The sequence below is a fragment of the Monocercomonoides exilis genome (assembly GCF_001643675.1).
Source record: "Monocercomonoides exilis strain PA203 chromosome Unknown scaffold52-633478, whole genome shotgun sequence".
Classification (NCBI taxonomy): Eukaryota; Preaxostyla; order Oxymonadida; family Polymastigidae; genus Monocercomonoides; species Monocercomonoides exilis.
Window position 1 is genome coordinate 337,678 of NW_027150597.1, and position 17,554 is coordinate 355,231.

Here is a 17,554-nt window from a genome sequence, read left to right on the forward strand (position 1 = left end):
GACCTCCTGGTCCTCTCCAAGCAAATAGCCTACTCAAAAAATTCGCTTTATTATTTTTCTTTTCTTTTGGCATTTTGAAAGATTAAATAAAATATTTTTGTTGGTGATATCAAATTAATATTGGTTTTGATCACAGTTTTCTTTTTTCCTATTTCGATGCTTGAAATTTTGTCAGTTGCCTTCGATGCTTGTGAAAGATGCTAAATTATGATAGCCAGATATATGAAAAAATTGAAAATTGCACTTCAACAAAAATTAATTCGCTCAGAATATATTTCAGAAAATTTTAGTGTTTAAAAAATCGCCAAATACAAGAACAAAATGAATACACCAGAAATTACAAATTGAAACATCACTTTGATGTTTCATTCAAAATGCTCTAATCATTTTTTCACACAGAAAAAATATAAAACACTAACAAAGAAAAATGAAAAAAAATATAAAATTATCGAAATGGATATTTATACGAATACAATCTAAGCAACAAGTTATCACCCACTTCCCATCAATTTTCCCCATTCTTCAAGAGAAGTCGGTGCAATGTCTGTCTTGAACTTTGGTTTTTGCTGAAGTGGTGTTTTCTTCTTATCTCTTGAATCATTATCACTGCGCGAGGATATCTTCATGGGATGTATGTTTTCTTGGTCATTCCTTTTTGAAGGAGCACGAAATTCATTTGCATTGCTTGTTTTTGGAGCACGAGTATTTTGGTATAACTTGCTTTTAAATTGTTTGTTATCCGCTACAAATGATTTTCCGCTCGTTGGTGAGAGAAAAGATATGCTTGTTTGAAGTGAATCTTCTGATGAATGAATTGAATCAGATTGAGAAGGCAACATTGAAGAAAATGATTGATTTTGGAATGAAGAAGACGTTAGCATCGGAGAATGTGTCTTTAAAGCAGAAGCAGAAGAAGAGGAAGAGGAGGATTTCTGTCTCATTTGTGAATGCTCTGTTGATTCTGAGAGTTCAGGCAAGAAGAAAAGCGAAGTTCCAGCCGCTGAAAACGAAAAAGACTGTTCACCTTTCCCATTTTCTGAGGGATTCTGAGGCTGGAAAAATGAAATCTGTTCATTTGAGATATCTTTTGTGTTGTCGTCTGCCTTCTCATCTTGCACAGAATCAGCTTCATCCAACAAATAATCATCGCATCCTTCGCTATTTGCATTATCTAGCTTATTTGATTGACCATCCGTGTTAATATCGTTCTCTTCATTTGATCTGATGGTTGATGAGAGAAGAGAAGACCTGTCACCATGCTTGTGAAGTGTGTCCAAAAAGTCCTCACTAATCTCTTTCATTCGTTGCTCTCCAATATCCTTTTCGTTTTTAAGCTCAGCTTTAACTTTGTCGATTAGCTTTTTGAGGTTCACGAGTGAGATCTCTCTCTTTTCAGTGTATTCCTCCATCTTCATAACTTCGCCTTCGATGATGCTTATGAGGTTCATGACTTGCTGCATTGTTCGGTTGAATGGGATGAGTGCATCGCGGCACCATTCTTCAATCACAAGTGGTGTTATGTCCGTCGCTCCAAACAAAGAATTTGATTTTTCAAATGACGAAGCCGTTTGCTTTCGAGAAGGAAGAGTTTGTGTTGGATCAAAAGCACAATTCTCTGTCTCATCTTCTTCAGCATGGTGTTGATCTGAAATCTCTTTGCTTTCTTCGTCATTCGTTTGCTTGCTGGATGGATCTTCATCTGACTCTTTCTGATTCATCAGCATCACACGCTTAGAAAATGGAGATGAAAGCTGATTAATTGCAGTGTCTGTGAGAGATGTTGCTTGAAGAGGCACAATTTGGTCTGAAATATCTTTTGTTTGAACACAGTATGATTTATATGGAGATTCCATAAGCTCGTTATCTTCTTCGGTGCTTTGCCTATGATCATCAGAAACTGAAGCTACTTCCTCAAAAGTTTGAGCGATACCATTCAAGCCAGCAGATTCAGGCTCATTTCCATCTTTTCCATTCTTTGGATTCTTTTCCTTGTCTTCATCATCTTCTGCCTCTCTTTTCTCTAAATAAGATCGAGCAAGTGTTTCGATGTTCTTTAGCTCATTTTCTGCTTCAGCTGCCTTAAGACCGACAAGAACCTGTTGCTTATTCATCTGCCGAAGGAGCTCTTGTTTTATGATTGAATCCTCTTTCAGTTGGCTGCAGACAACAAGAATGTCATTTTGCAGCTGCCTCACAACAGGAAGAGACGATGACAAGAGATAAACAGAAGTGTGCAAGCATCGGCCCATGAGAGGAATTACAGAGGAAATATCGAATTCTTCTTTGAGAGAATGCTGCAATGAAGATTGTGATGTGTTGTTTGTTTTGGATGAATTGTCTGGTTTAATGTTCTGTATCTTTTGTTTTGAAGCCATTCGTGATACTGGTGATTGTGTTGAATTCGTTAAAAATTCGGAAATATCAGAAAGATGTTTGAGCAATTTTTCTGCCTTTTCGTCTTCTTCCTTTTCAATTGGATTTATATCAACCAAACTTTTATTTGAAGCATTCTCAGTGTTCTCATCATCATCTTCTTTCTCTGATGAATATCCGCTCTTTTCTATTCTCTCTCTATTTTTGTGCTTCACTTGATTCAGCATGTCGTCAACGAATTTCTGTTCAGATTCTCTTTCCTTCTTTCGAACAAAATGAACACTGAGAAGCGAATTCATCTCAGATATGTCTTCAAAAAGACGTTTGTTTGCAGTCGCCTCAGCTGCAGCAACAATATCTCTGGTTTCTTCTGCTTCCTTCACAATAGCACGGAATAAGCGTTCGGCAATGTTTTGATCTCTTTGAATAGCAAGCAATTGAGGTGACTGTGGCTTTTTTAATTGTTGGCTATCTGTTTCGTTGTCAGGCCCAGCCGGTTGTTTTTCTTCATTTGATAATACTTGGTTTTCTTCAATCAAATCAAAGAGATCATCCTCCTCCTCATCATCATCCACATATTCTTTTTGACTTGTAATCGAAAAGTCTTTTTCTGCTGGTGAAATTCCCTCAGCATCTTCCTGCTTGCTTTTCAAATCCTTAAATTTCTTTTTCTTTCCTTCAATCAGAATGTTTTTCACATTCTTCATCATCTCCAACATTAAAGCTCTCAATTCTGCTTCCTTTTCGCATTCTTCTTGTCTCATCTTTGTCTTTTTATCATCAGCTTCTCTTTGCTCCCTTCCTTTTAGCATCAACTCGTTCACCTCTTTTCGAAGTGCCATTTTTTCTGCTTCGATTTCAGCCACTTTCTGACCCCATTCCTGTCTTTCTTTATTCATTTCTTCAATCATTCGATTCCTTTCTTCCTCTTCTTGTTTCTTCTCCTCTTCTCTTTCAGCTTCTAAATACGCTAACCTTTCTCTTTCTTCTTTCAATTCTTCTTCAACTCTGCTTCTTTCGATTTGTTCTTGTTTAAGTTCTTCATTTTTCTTTTCTCGCTGACTTGTTAATTCCTTTTCTCTCTGTGCCATCTTCCTCTCCTGTTCTTCCTTTTCATTGTTTTCTCTCTCTTTCATTTCATTGATCCAGTCATCTCTTTCGCTAAGCATTGCTTCAAGGTGCCTGATAACATCGCGAAGATGTTGGTTTTCTGTCACTTTTCCAGACTGATACATCGGAACAGAAATGGAGTTCGACATTGTGGTGGTAGATTTAACTGGTGCCTTTTTCAAAGATGACGATAAGTTGCTGAAAATTGGACGAAGCTCTCTTGGTGATGATGGCGAGTGATGATATGTTGGAGAATATGTGAGTGCGGCATTTGTGGAAGCAGGAGAAGTGCCAGTGGAAGAAAATGGTGAATATCGAGAGCGAGACGGCGTTGAAGTGGCAGATTGTGAGGAGTTAAGCTGAGATGGAGAAGAATAGGCAAGAGAGGACTGAAGGCGATGTGGAGATGAAAGAGATCGCATAGTTGCAGAGCTCGGTTGAGTTGGCAACTGATAAGATGCGGAAGGCTGTGGCTTAGCTTCGTTATGAATTGGATTTATGTTGTAGATGCGTGGAGTGATGATCTGGGAAGATGACGGACGAGGGGGCAAACGCTTAGTTGAAGTGAGTTGCTCTTTAGGCTTTTCCTGACTTTTTTCTAAAGAATTTGAAGATATTTCGCTTCTTGGTTCTGGTCCGGTTGCAACATAATTTTCCTCTTCACGTCTATCGGTAGATTCCAAATTATCCTCTTTCTTTTCTTCTTCTGCTTCTTTTTCGTCAATTTCTTCTCTGAAAGTTTCGTTATCATTCTCCATTTTGACGTATTCGTCAACTCTTTCCTCCAAAAATTGATCTGTTTTCGAAGAAAACAGCCTCGCTTTTTCTCTTTCGAACTTCTTTCCTTCAGATTCAATCAGCATTGTCAGCCCGGCTCGGCAGAATGCTCTGATTCGTGCAGTATATCGCAGTGATGAGAGAACATCCTCGGCAAGCTTTCTGGAAGATGAAGGAATAATTAAACTTTCAGTAACACTCGAAGGATATGCAGTTCGAGTCAAACTTGATGAAGGTGAATAAGATGAATGAGGTGGCAAAGTCTCTGCTTGTTTGACTGGAATTGTTGGGATAAGTGTGTGGATGAAAAGAATGTTGCTTCTCTCGTTCAGCGTGTCCTTCAGAAAATAGGTAAGTTTTGAATCACGATATGGAACATGTGGTAAAGGCTTCGCTGATAAGTTTTCAGCTTTCCATGTCTGTATCATCTGATCAACAAGACATTGGTGCGCTTTCTCTCTCTTTGTTTGAGCATCTTCCTCACTTGTGTCTTGTTTTTCTTCATTCTCCTCTTCTTCACTTCTCCAATCATCTTCATTTTGCAGCTCTTCCAATAAAGATGCTCGAATTTTGTCTAATATCGGGCTTCGTTCCAGCACTTTTCTGCTGTGAAGGCATTGCAGCACAGTTGAAAAAGCTGTGTAGACTTTTGATTTCATGGCTGCCATTGATGCAATGGTTGAAGCAGATGCTGTGGAAGTTGTCTGGACGGTTGAAGAGAATGACTGACTTGTTCCAGGCTCCCACCTTGCCATCTTGACAATGTTCATCTTAACAGGAGTCTGATTTAATCTGGCTCGTCCAAATTCATCGAGATAACGGAGTTCCAGTGAGCAAACGATATGCGCAATGCAAGCTTTTTGGCCTGCTTTTTTTCTAAATTCTACATTTTCATCTGAAACTTTCAGCACAGACAAAATGTCATCCACAGATGCAATTCTCCTCCAGGCTGCTCCAACAACCATCATTCCTCGATCTTTGTCTTCTCGTAGCTTCAAGCCACTATCATTGTTGATTTGAACATTTCTTTGTGGCGTCAACGATATTTTTGCTCCCTGGGGGAAACCACTTGTCATGGATTCTGATTCTTTGTCATTCACATTCCTCAAAAGATCATAAATTGACTCATTATAAAACTAAAGAAAAATATTCACATTCAATTTAATGAAATCAAAAAATAAAGAAAAAATGAAAATTTTTAAATTGAAAAACCATTGTCATTGAAGCAAATAGTGCTTGTTTTTGTTGATTTTGTTTCGATTTTGATAGAGAAAGGAGTATATCAAGTACAACTCGAGGTATAATTCCCAATTTTGTAATGTTACTTAAGGTTCCTTGAAATGTGTATTGCTTTCCAGATCTTCTTGGACCGAATATCAAAATAGTTGAATTGTTTCCGTTGAGCATTTCCTCTGTATATGATTTGACATTATTTTGATAAAACACATTTTGAGGAGATGCGATTGATAACGAATCAAATGTGAAATTGCCTACAAATTTTTCTTTCTGTTCCATTTCGTTTTCAGTGGATTCCACAAGATTATCAGGTGTTTCTTGACTTATTTCATTTTCCATTTCAAAAGGCTGCGAAGTTACATAAAGTTGTGAAGGTTTCTGCGGAACAATAAAGTTCAATTCAGATTTCACTTCTGGACTAACTCTACTTATGACATGGAAAAAGCTTATGTCCATTTAGCAAACTTATAAATAACAAAATTGCAGCAAATATTGTCATTTGAAACAAATTTTGTTTTCATATATATCAAATGAAAAAAGTATTAAAACAACATACTTCAGGAGATATAGCTTATTTATGTAGATTTTTATTCAAACACTCTGATCATGATACATAACATTATTTTATTTGTCAACCTTTAATTATAATTTTTTGTTGAATGTCAATTTTCCCTCTTGTAGATTTATCGTTGGCAATACAAGAAGATGAATTACATAATATCGAGGAAGCTATTTCTTTATACAGTTCACTAGAACAGTTTGGCCTTATTTGTGTTTGGAAATTTCATATTTTTTAATTTTAGAAAAATTATCAAAATCATTCCACAAGATTTTAAAAATGAAAGCACACATGTTTGATTTTTATTTCAGCAATTTGATTTCTGAATTTTAATCGAAAATACTTTTTCTATTATTTTTAGAATCTATTAGAATTGCTTCTTATTTGTGTTAAGCAACGAGCAATTGCACTGAAAAATCCAAGTGAAGGGATTTCACTAAATGAAATATCTTCTTTGCTCAAATACTTGTCAGAAGATCAACACAATTTTTCTTGGCTGTGCCCTGAAAATATTACATTGTTATGTAAACATCTTAATAGACTTAGTGTTTTTCCATCAAAGCTGTACGTTTTTTAAAATAGACATTCCTTTTGACAAATAGCTTTGTTTGACTTTAAATGTTATGAATTTTTAGTGCTGATTATTTTCTTCGAGATGAAGTATCTTATTCTTTGCCTCCCTTGATAAATGGATCATCAAACACGAAAAAATTTCACACTGCGCAAAAAGTTAAAATGCTTGAAATTCCTCCCGTTAACGACTCGGCTTGGGATGATTCAGTCAATAGTTGCGAAGCTGCATCACAAAAATACGGTACATATCAATCACTTGATTCTCCTCATTCGCCAAAAAGAAAGTATTCATTGCAAGAGAGGAAAGCTTCAAGCCCTACGCCTAAGGTCAGAACAATCCGAAGCAAAGATTCTGGTTCTTTTGGAACGAAGGCGAAGACGAATGAAAAAGAAGGCGAAGCAAACGCCATTGCAGCAACCATTCCGGTGGAAGTGGAAAGCGCCAAGGATACGATGAGACCGCAGACACGAAGTAAGAATTTCACGATAAATCTCAACATGGACATGTTTGGCGATGCAGACTGGAGCGACGAGGATGACGACTACGACGAAGCAACTGTGGACAAATTCGACGCTTCAAGCAAAAACAGTCACAAGAAAAACGAAGAAAAAAGCAAAAAAGGCAAAAATAAGAATGAGTTTATAGAAATTCCATTGTCAGATGATTTTCCATCAAGCCCCAAAGAAGAGGAGGTAACGCCTCACTCAGCCAGACTCGGGGTGCATTCGTCGCTTCATTTGCTTCCCCCCTCCGCTTCTCTGTCAGGGCCATCCTTCACTCTCATTGATGACAGAAAAACAGCACATGAGAGGAGGTCATTTGAATCAAATGAGAACGAAATGAAGTGCAAAGGGAGCCAGCTGTTGAGGGATTTCTCTTCATCGACGATCTCTTCAGGCAGCGAGCATTCGGCACACGACGCCTCACTCACTTCGCTGTTCAACATCCTTCCGCAGCCTGTTGAGCAAACGCCAACACTTCGCTCGCTCATCAAACAGCCACCTTCTGTCACTTCGCCCACTTCTACGTTTCCTTCTTCCTTCCCTTCCTCTTCCTCTTCCTCTTCTACTGCTGCAACTTCTTCTTCTTCTTCCCATCGCACCAAGAACTCTCTCTTCCACACCCCTCAAAATACTCTGAGTCCTGAGTCTCTCAAATCCAACTATCAACCTCATTCTGCCGGCACATCTCCCAATGGCACTCCACGTGTGGCACCTCCGTCTCGCCTTCCGCCTTTGCCGTGTTCAGCCAGTCCTCATTCTACCAACTCCCTAAGCACATGCAGCTCGCAGTCTTCTTCTCCTCTCCTCTCCAGCAGCAGCAGCAGCCCAACCTCATCTCAGTCTTCGCAATCGTTCTCTTCTGCTTCATCCTTCACTTCTTCTTTTCTGTCTCCTCAGTTCGCACAGCACCACGCATCCACTTCCCCACACTCGCCTCATTCTCCCCATTCTCCCCATTCTCCGCACAATCGTCTTTCCTCTCCTTCCTCTCTGTCTCACTTCAGGCGCAGTGTGTCTGTCTCATCTGACCGCTCCTCCACCATCCTCGACTTCTCCTCTGTCATCCCCGAGCTCTGCTTCAACCCTGCAGGTTCTTCTTCAGATAATAATGCTGCTGCTTCTTCAGTTACTTCTTCACCTTCTCCTTCATCTTCTTATTCTTTTTCTTATTCTTATTCTGCTGCTGCACCCTCATCTGTTTCTCCGCAGCATCAGCACACAAACTCAGACTCGAAGATCTCGTATCTCCTGCCCAATTCATTCAACCTGGACATCCTTGATCCGCTGGATGTCGATGCAAATGCTGCAGATTCTCCCTCGCCTCACTTCGTCCGCAGCCGCTCTCCAATCAAAGTGAGGCAGCAGCAGCAACAACAACTGCAGCTGCGCCATCAGCCGGCTCTGCTTTCAGAACATTCTCGTTCTGCTCAATCGTCTCCTTCTTCCTCTTTTTCCTCTTCCTCCTCCTTGTCTTCTTTGTCTCTTCTGCCGCAGTCGCCGCAGGCTAACCAGTCATCGCATTTGAGTGCGGCTGTGTCGCCAACACCAACCTCTCCTTCTTCGCAAGTGTCGCCTTCTCTGCACAGCTCAGTGCACCCGGCTGATCCATCAGCTATGCTTTATTCTTTTGCTGACACACTCCAGCAGCATAAACATCAACAGCTTCAGCATCAACAGCAGCAGAATCAGCTGAGTCACTCTTCAAAGAAGCATCCAGCGCGATCGCTTTCGATTGAGACTGCAAATGCTCAGCCTTCTTCTTCTCCATCACACAAGCCAACATATTCTCCTTCCTCCACTTCTTCTTTTTCTTTGCTCAATTCAACCTTCTCTTCTTCCACTTCTTCTTCGTCGTCATCGTCTTCTTCTTCTTCCACCTCCTCATCCACCTCCTCCTCTCCTCTCTGCTCCACACCTTATCTCTCTAAATACTCTGGGTATTCACCCATCAACATTTCACCTTCTTCTTCCAGCCCTCGTTCAGCTCGCACTGCTCTATCGCATTCAATCGCTTCATTGAGCATTCAAGCTTCTTCCTCCTCCTCTTCCTCCTCCTCCTCAGTTTCTCCCTCTTTTACTTCATTGTCTGCTTCCTCTTCTGCTTCCTCTTCACCTTCCTCATCTGCGTCCTCTTCTTCATCTTCATTGCCTTCATTGTCTTCATTGCCTGTCACTTCACAGCTGATGTCTGTCAGACTTCCTCCTTTGAAGCTCTCATCTGCGCAAACACTCAACAATACAGCCACTCCACACGCTGACATCTCAACGCCAAGCGATTCTTTCTCGCTTTCTCCAACAGACAAACATTGTGCAAGTAGGAAGTTCTGAATATAATGGCAGTATTCATAAGTTTTTTATTTTTTGCTATCTGTGAGATGAGATATATATTTTCTTTGTTTTATCTCATTGATTCTTCCATTTTTTCCTGCTGGTTTATTATCTTACATATTAATTTTCTGTCTTGTTTGAGATTATTTTTTTAATTTTTGAGGAAATTTTTGACTTTTGCATTATGTTGTGTATGTATTTTGCTACTTTTTCTTTCAAATCTCATTATCTTTTTAAGAACAATATAAATTCTTTTTTTTTTTATTATTATTATTTCCTCTTCTCCATTTGGTGTGTGTATGTGTGTGTTGCTTCACAGGTTTATATTTGCAACGAAAATGAGTGACTTTTGCAATCTTTTTTCTTCATATGTTTTGATTATATTTTTTTCAATATTTATTTTTTTAGCTATTTTTCGACATCCAGTTTCTTACAATGGAATATATTTATTCTTAAATAATTTTTAAAAAATGATTAGCAGTATTAATTTTTTATCACAGAATTTTTCATCGTTCTTTTTCGTTCGTTCTTTCTTTTGCTATTTATTTTCACACTTTTTGAATGAACTATTCCTCATTTGGTCTTTTTCCATTTATCGTTCTTTTCTGAAACGTTTGGAAAAACATTTGATGAATACTTCTTTTTTTTATTGTGTTTCATTTCATTTCGAATATTCATACTTTCTTTAAGCAGCTCTTGGAATATTCCCCAACAACTGGAAAAGGCTGCTTAATGTTTTGGCAATGTGCGCTCGCATATGCAAAACTCCAGCATCTTTGCTATTATGACATATCCATAACGATGAAATGAAATGAAAAATGGCTATTAAACAAATGAGCAGGGGAAAAAAAAAGCAAAACTTTTATGAAATGAACAATTATTAATGGTCTGAAAATTAAAAACAAATAACACAGATCATAACAAGAATTTAACAAATCAAGAAATATTTAAGGATTATGTAATAAAAAGATAAAACAGATAAAACAATACGGGAACGTGAAGACGCCAGGCACAGCAACAGCCAATGGCAAGAGATAGAAGGCACATATTCATTCAATTTTCATAAGAGAAACAGAAAAAAAGAAAAACTGGGTTTATTTTAAAAATATAATCATAAAATAAGTGTGTGGAAAGTGAAATACAAGGTGCGTGCAATAGAAATGGCCTATTCTCAATAATATATAGACACAAACGAAGCTGACTAGAGAAAAAATACCTCTCTTTTTTTTAATTTTTGACAAGAAAGACAGAGACAGAAGAATAGTTCAGATATCACACAAACAGAAAAAAGCATACATTGAACAAGCACAAAATGACTTTAGGCAAAACTTTATTCATAACACAGAGAAAGAATCGTTCATCGGAAGATCAGAATGGAAAGGGGAAGGAAGGGTGGGGGGTGGAGGGTGGAGGGGGGATAAAAGCAAACAATATGCTCATTCGATATACAGAAACCAAATTGTTGGATTCCGAAAAAAATAAGAAGTTAAAAAAGATTTAAAAAACCCAGTTTTTTTTCTCTTTCCTTTTATACGTTTTATCTCTTGTTTTCATTGACAACATTCTTCAATGAAACATAATGGTTTTACTGTGCATCTGTCAGGAGATCATCCACAGTTGCTGACGTCTTCAAAGAGGAAGAGCGCAGCTGAGGAGACAGCAAGTTCGCTAGTGAAGAAGAAGAAGAGGAAAGAGAAGAAGAAGCAATTTGATTGTATGTCGGAGCGAGTGATGTCAAAGCACCTGTCGAAACCAGCTGTGCCTGTGACTGTGATTGAGTAAGTGCTGTCCCCTTCTCAGCTGCCTCGTCTGCTGCCATCGCTGCCTCTGCCTCGCGTATCGCCATCGACTCCTGCCGCAGCATCCTGTTCTCTCTCGCTCTCCTCATCTGCACTCTCTCATTCGCCTCTGTGTCGTCATCGTCTTCGTCGGTCTCGGCATCGCTGTATTCACTTTGTGAGTCGTCAATCGTCGTCTCTCTGCCTTCGGTGCCTTCTGTTTCATTGTCTGTTGCATCTCCATTCGCTCCTTTCTTCTTCTTGTTCTTCTTGTTTTTCTTATTTTTCTTCTTCTTCTTCTTCTTCTCTTTATTCCCTTCCTCTCCTTCTCCTTCTCCTTCTCCTTCATTTTCTTCTCCCTCCCCCTCTCCTTCCTCCTTGCTTCTCCTCTGCTTCTTCCTCAAGTTCGCAAAGGTATCAATATGTGGCTGTGGCTGCATCCCTGCCTCAATCATCAGCTCGTCCAGTTGTGCCTCCAGCTTCTTCCTCTCTTCGGTCTCCACATCCATCTGCCTCTCAATCTCCCTCTGCACATTCCTCTGCCGCTGCTTCTCCTGCTCTTGCTCCGACTTCCGCCGTTGCTTCTCCTTCACTTTCAGCGCCAGAAGCTCATCACTCGTCATCACTGGCGTCTGATCTTCTCCTCCTTCTCCTTCTCCTTCTTCTGTCTCTCCTGCTTGTGCCTTTGCCACTGCCAATCTGTTGGTCTTCTCCTCCTCTCTTCTGATCCTCTCCTTCCACTCTTTCCTCTCCTCCCGCCTTCTCTTCACAAAGTCCATCTTCCTCTGGTGCTCCACCATTATCAGCTGCAGCGTCTCTCTTTCTCTCTCCCGCACTTCTGACAGCTTTCCTTGCACTTCCTTGATTCGCATCAGCTGCTGCTGCCTTTTGTACTTCTCCAGCTCCTTCGCACGCTTCTCCCTCGCTTTGCGCTCTTCCTCTTCTTTCTTCTTCTTCGCTTTTGCTTCTTCAATCTTCCTCTTCTTCTTCAGCTCTGCCTCTTCCCTCTTCCGTCTGTGGTACTCTTCATACAGCTGCCTCTTCCTCTGCTGCTCCTCCTGCATCTTCCTCTTCATCTCCTCCTCGCAAAAGTCTCTCATCAGAATCTCCTCCCTCTTCATCATCTGCTGCTCAGCATACATCCTCCTCCTTTCTTCCTCCTGCTGCAGACGCTCCTTCCGCCCTTCCTCTCCCAGCAGCCTCAGCTCTTCCTCCAACATCATCCTCCTCTCCTCCTCCTCGTTCTTCTCCCGGTTCATCTCCATCTTCCTCAGCTTCTCTTTCCTCTCCCTCTGCCTCTGCTCTTTCTCTTGCTTCAGCTTCGCTATTCTCTCTCTTTCTTCTTGCTCTTTCTTCGCTTTCAGCTCTCTTGCTTGTTTGGCCTTCTCTTCCTTCTGTTTCCTTTCTTCCTCTTTCTTCTTCTTCTCCTCCCTCTCTTTCCTCCTCCTCTCCTCCCTCTCTTTCCTCCTCCTCTCCTCCCTCTCTTCCTTCTCCTTCCTCTTCTTCTCCTTCATCTCCTCCTCTTCCTTCCTCTTCCTCTCAACTTCCTCTGGATCCTCCTTTTCTGAGGCATCGCTCGCACTTTCTGCTTCGCTCTCCAGCTTCTCCATAAACCTCTTCATCCTCTCCTCCTTCAGCTTCCGCTCTGCCTCTTCCACAATCATCTTCTCCATCTCCCTCTCTCTTTCCTTCTCGTCTGCAATCGCTTTGACTTGTTTTTCCTTCTCTATCAGCTCCTTCCTCGCCTGCTCTTCCCTTTCCAGCCTCTCTTTCTCTCTTTTTTCTTTCCATTCCTTCAATTGCTGCTCTCTTCTTTCTCTCTCTCTTTCTCTCTCCTTCTCTCTCTCTTTCCTTTCTCTTTCTTCTCTCTCTGCTTTCTCCTTCTCCTCCTTCATTTTCCGTGCAAACTCTTCTTTCTCCCTCTTTTCTGCCTCTGCCTTCTCCTTCTTCTCCCTCTCTGCTTTTTCTCTCTCCTCCTTGTTCTTCCTCAGCTGCTCCGCCCTTTCCTTCTTCGCCTTCTCCACTTTCACATTCTCTTCTGCCACCCTCTTCTCCTTCTCTTCTCTGTTCTGTTTGATCCTCTCCTCCTTCTCCTTCTTATCTTTCTCTTCTTTGTCTCTCTTCGCCTTCTCTCTCCTCTCTCTCTCCTGCCTCTCTTTCCGTGCCAGTATTTCAGCCTCCTTCTGCTGCCTTTCAAGCTCCTTCTGCTTCTCCCTCTCCATCTTCGCCTTCAGCTCTGCCTCATCTCGCTCCCTCTTCTTCTTCTCCTCTGCCTCTCTTCTTTCTCTGTCTTCTTTCTCCTTCTTTTCCCTCTCTTCCTTCTGTTGCCTCGCCTTCTCCTCTCTCCACTGCCTCTCCTTCTCTCTCTTCTCTTCTGCCAGCTTCTCCTGCATTTCTCTTTCTTCTTTCTCTTTCCTCTCTTTCTCTTCCTTCATAATCCTCATCTGCTCCCTCCTTTCTTTCTCTTCCTGCTCTTTCCTCTCTCTCTCCTTCCTCTCCTTCTCCTTCTTCTCTTCTCTCCCTTTCTTCTCCCTTTCTCTCTTCATCCTTTCCTCTTTCTCTTGTTCTTCTTTCTCTTCCTGCAGCTTCTTCTCCATCTCCTCCTTTTCTCTTCGTATCTGCTCCAACCTCTCCCTCTTCATCTTCTCTTCTCTCTCTTTCTTCTCTTTCTCTGCTTTCTCCTTCTCCTCTCTTTCTCTCCTCTTCCGCTCTTCCTCTTCTTTCCTCTGTCTTTTGATTTCCTCCTCTTCTTTTGCCCGCTCTGCCCTTTCTTTCTCTCTCTTCGCTCTTTCAATACGCTCTCTTTCTTCCTTCTCTGCTCTTTCTCTCTCTTCCTTCTCCTTCTTCTGCCTCCTCCTCTCCTCAATCATCTTCTCCCTCTCCAAATCCCTTTCTGCCCCTTCTCTCTCTTTCCTCTCTCTTTCCCTCTTCTCATAATTCTCCAATAATACTCTATCTCTCTCTTCTTTCTCCTTCCTCTTCTTTTCTTCCTCTTCTTCTTTTCTCCTCCTTTCTTCTTCAATCATCTTCTGCTTCTGAATCCGATGGAGCTCTGCTTTCTCTTTCAGTTCTCTTTCATACTTCTCCCTCATTTCTTGTTCTTCCCTCTCCTTTCTCTCTGCCCTTTCTCTTTCTTTCCTCTCTTTCTCTTCTCTTTCCTCCCTCATCTTCTGTTCCTTCAGCCTCTTCTCTGCTTCCCTCTTCTCCCTCTCCTCCTTCTGTCTCCTCGCCCTCTCCTCCTCTTGCCTTCTCTCTCTTTCCAATCTTTCCCTCCTTTCTTTTCTCCTCTGCTCCTCCATCTCCAATCTCTTCCTCTCCTCCTCTTCTTCCTCCAGCTCCCTCTTCGTCTTGTACGTCCTCCTCTGCATTCTGCCTCTGTTAGACACCCACTTCTCTCTGCCCCACAAATCTCCGCCTTCCTCTTCCTCTCCTGGTGTCTTCAGTTCTCTTTCTCTCTCTCTTTCTCCTTCTCTTTCTCTCTCCTTCTCCTTCTCCTTCTCTCTGTCGCTTTCCACCAGCGTCACTGGCGAATGCACAGAAGAATACACAGCAAACGACGACGAGCGTGAAAGAGGTGTCTGTCTGCCAGCATTGACAGAGACTGAACGCAGCTGACTCATCCGCTGCTGCTCAGCCAGACGCGACTGCCGCAGCCTCTCTTCCATCTGCGCTGTCCTCTCGTCTTCTTTCGCCAGACGCTCTGAAATACGCTGCAGGGCACGCGACCAGACATCGGCATGCACTCGCTCTTTCCACTTCTCTGAAGGGAGGGAGAGAGAGGGGGAGGAAGAGGAAGAGAAAGAAGAAGAAGAAGATGATGATGATGATGATGATGATGATGATGATGTTGTTGTTGTTGTTGTTGTTGTTGTTGTTGTTGTTGAATGGATGGATGGATGGATGAAGGGAGGGATGGATGGTGGTAAATATGATAATAGTTATGAAGTTCAGTATTAAATTTGTATGCAAAAGAATATTTTCAATAAAAATATACAAATATGAAATATTAATCGCCATTTGCCTGATAATTCTCCACTAAATGCACACCTCCTCTTCTTGTCGCAGCTGGAGAGTTGCTCAAAGAAATCGACCTGCTTCTTCTCTGTCTGTTTCCTCCGTCATCGCCATTCCCACTCCCGTTCATTCTTCGTGTGTTCTGCCTGTTCCTCTGCTGCGTCTGGATCGGTGCAAGCACATCGCTCTTCTCTTCCCCTTCTTTCCTCTTCGTCTTCTTCGCCTGTTTATTTCTTTGTTGTTGTTGTTGTTGTTGTTGTGTGGTTGAGAACATCCCAAGTGATGAATGCCTTCCATATCCTTCATTCACACCGGGTGAAGCAACAGAATAGAACGAGATCGCCCGGCGGTTCGGAGACGGAGACATTCTTCCTGCTCTCCTCCTTCCAGCAGACGGCAGCGTCGACAGAGAAGAAGAAAAGCCCAGTGAAGATTGCCTTCTTTCTGTGTCTCCTCGGCGCGTGTGCCGCAACACTGGCTCGCATGACGCAGAACGCTGTTTGTACATCAGCCCATCCCCTCTTCTTTTGCTTCGCCTTCTGCCTTCTCTTCCTCCTTCTCTTCCTCCTTCTCTTCCTTCTTCAATTCCTTCTTCTCCTTCTTGCTCTTGCTCTTGTTCCTGCACCATCTCCATTCCTCTGCCATTCCCATTCCTCTCTCTCCCTCCTTCCAACGAGTCTGTCGTGCTGCTCCTATTCAGCGGCGAGTGTGTCCCGAACGACGACTTCGCCTGCCTCTGGCGCGGGTTCCTGTCTGTGTGCAGCTGGAGCACTGTGCGCGAGGCAGAGGGGGAGAGAAAGGGGATGAGGATGGCTGGGATAATCGGCTGCGACTTGACTGTCGGCACCTGCCGCTGCAGAGGCGCCGATGACGACTGCACACGGAGCCGCGCAGCACCCACGGAAGGCGTGGAGAAATCGGGGGAGAACAGCTTTGAGGAAGAGAGGGAAAGAGAAGAAGGTGAAGAAGTAAAAGAGGAGGAAGAGGAGGAAGTGTAGTTGGTGGCAGAGAGCGGGCTCTTCCGGTGCTTGGTGACTGACGGCGGAGACGGCGGCTCTGCTCCGAAAGCGTCTCTCCTCTGGCTCTCGCTGCGATTGAGCTCTTTAGGACTCGTCTTTGCGAGCGTGTTGCGCCTTCTCGTTTGAGGAGGGGTGTTCAGCGCATCTTCGTTTTTTCGCGCTTCGTGCTGGGCTGTGGCGATGTCTGAGCTGTAGTCCTCGTCAGCCTCTGGCCTGTCGTCTTTCTCTCCCGGCATCGCCTCGCTGTCTTCGTTCGCATCTGACTGGCTCTCAAAGCTGTCGCTCAGAGATGAAGGCATCTGCTTTGAGGGAGAATGGCCATCCTCTCTTGAAGGATTAGCTTTCTGCCTCTGTTTTCTCTGTAGCGGAGAATATAGAGGACTTTCAGGGCCCGTTGACGCTTGAGAAAACGTTAAGGAGCTACCTAGTACTCGCATTGCTGAAGAAGCTCGGGGACGTGGATTAGTAACATATGGAGAAGATGTCAAAGAAGGAGTGCTAGATGCAATCAACCCAACAAAGACCGCGGAATCTGGATTCAGATCTGTGGTTCTTTGCTTTTTACTCTCATTAAAGTGTTGCTGATTTGGTAAGTGTTTTTTTGGTTTCCAATTTTCGTCGTCACCAGAATTAAGCGGAGGGAAAAGGACTTGCTTGGGAGAATCCGATAGGCCAAAAATTTGCTCTGTCATCGCTTGCTGGGGTGCTTCGTCTAATCGTGTATTAATTTTTGGATGGGAAAATTTCAACAATATGCGCTCCTTTGAAAGAGGAGGGAGAATTGAGAAATCTAAAAAAATAATCAATCAATAAAAAAGGTTCATGTTCCAATAATTACTCGTTTTCAATACCTTCTTCAAAAAATTCAGAGTGAGTTTTGCTTGCTTTGTGCAATGGAGGTGAATTGGAAGAGGCAGGAGATTTGTTATTCTAAATAAACATGTTATAAAATAATTTATAAGCCTAAAAATCGTGCATTTTAAAAGCAAGCCTGAAACCGACCGGAATTTGTGTGCAAAGTTAATTTATTTTGTGATGGAGAATAGGTATCAATCATTGTTGCACGCTTTTCATTATAAAATCAATGACAAAGATAAAGAAAGTGTCAAAGAAAAGGTCATGAAAAAAATAATAATTAAAATAATGATGTAAAAAATAATGCATACGATAAAACAAAGAATGGCCCGTCTCCTCTTGAATTCAAGAAAATGAAACGAAAATTATACCCATATTTTCAATAACATGGATCTATCAAAAACCTTCTTCTTCATTTCAGATAACCT

At 42.0% G+C, this 17,554-nt stretch overlaps 3 protein-coding genes across 3 annotated transcripts; 1 reads left to right on the forward strand and 2 right to left on the reverse strand.

Annotated features, from left to right (window-relative positions):
- Positions 1 to 172: 172 nt before the first annotated feature.
- MONOS_1577 (putative Kinesin motor domain) lies at positions 173 to 6,103 on the reverse strand. The gene is made up of 3 exons (XM_067868665.1): positions 6,053 to 6,103; positions 5,473 to 5,960; positions 173 to 5,396 (listed from the first exon to the last, which is right to left on the reverse strand). The coding sequence occupies exons 2-3, from the start codon at positions 5,950 to 5,952 to the stop codon at positions 492 to 494; spliced, it is 5,385 nt and encodes a 1,794-aa protein (XP_067720663.1). The 5' UTR covers positions 5,953 to 5,960; positions 6,053 to 6,103; the 3' UTR covers positions 173 to 491.
- Positions 6,104 to 6,644: 541 nt separating this feature from the next.
- MONOS_1578 (uncharacterized protein) lies at positions 6,645 to 10,143 on the forward strand. The gene has a single exon (XM_067868676.1). It carries the CDS (start codon positions 6,791 to 6,793, stop codon positions 9,458 to 9,460), a length of 2,670 nt encoding a protein of 889 aa, XP_067720664.1. The 5' UTR covers positions 6,645 to 6,790; the 3' UTR covers positions 9,461 to 10,143.
- Positions 10,144 to 10,176: 33 nt separating this feature from the next.
- MONOS_1579 (uncharacterized protein) lies at positions 10,177 to 17,542 on the reverse strand (the record flags this gene model as incomplete). The annotated part of the gene is made up of 6 exons (XM_067868686.1): positions 10,177 to 14,998; positions 15,286 to 17,061; positions 17,123 to 17,201; positions 17,263 to 17,337; positions 17,438 to 17,464; positions 17,531 to 17,542. 6 exons carry the CDS (start codon positions 17,540 to 17,542, stop codon positions 11,046 to 11,048), a joined length of 5,922 nt encoding a protein of 1,973 aa, XP_067720665.1. The 3' UTR covers positions 10,177 to 11,045.
- Between the last annotated feature and the right edge of the window lie 12 nt (positions 17,543 to 17,554).

Coding starts and splice junctions, on each gene's coding strand:
- MONOS_1577 (XM_067868665.1), bottom strand. CDS start 5,952: ATGGACATAAGCTTTTTCCATGTCATAAGTAGAGTTAGTCCAGAAGTG. Junction 5,397..5,472: donor TATTTGCTTCAATGACAATG/GTTTTTCAATTT, acceptor ATTTTTCTTTAG/TTTTATAATGAGTCAATTTA.
- MONOS_1578 (XM_067868676.1), top strand. CDS start 6,791: ATGCTTGAAATTCCTCCCGTTAACGACTCGGCTTGGGATGATTCAGTC.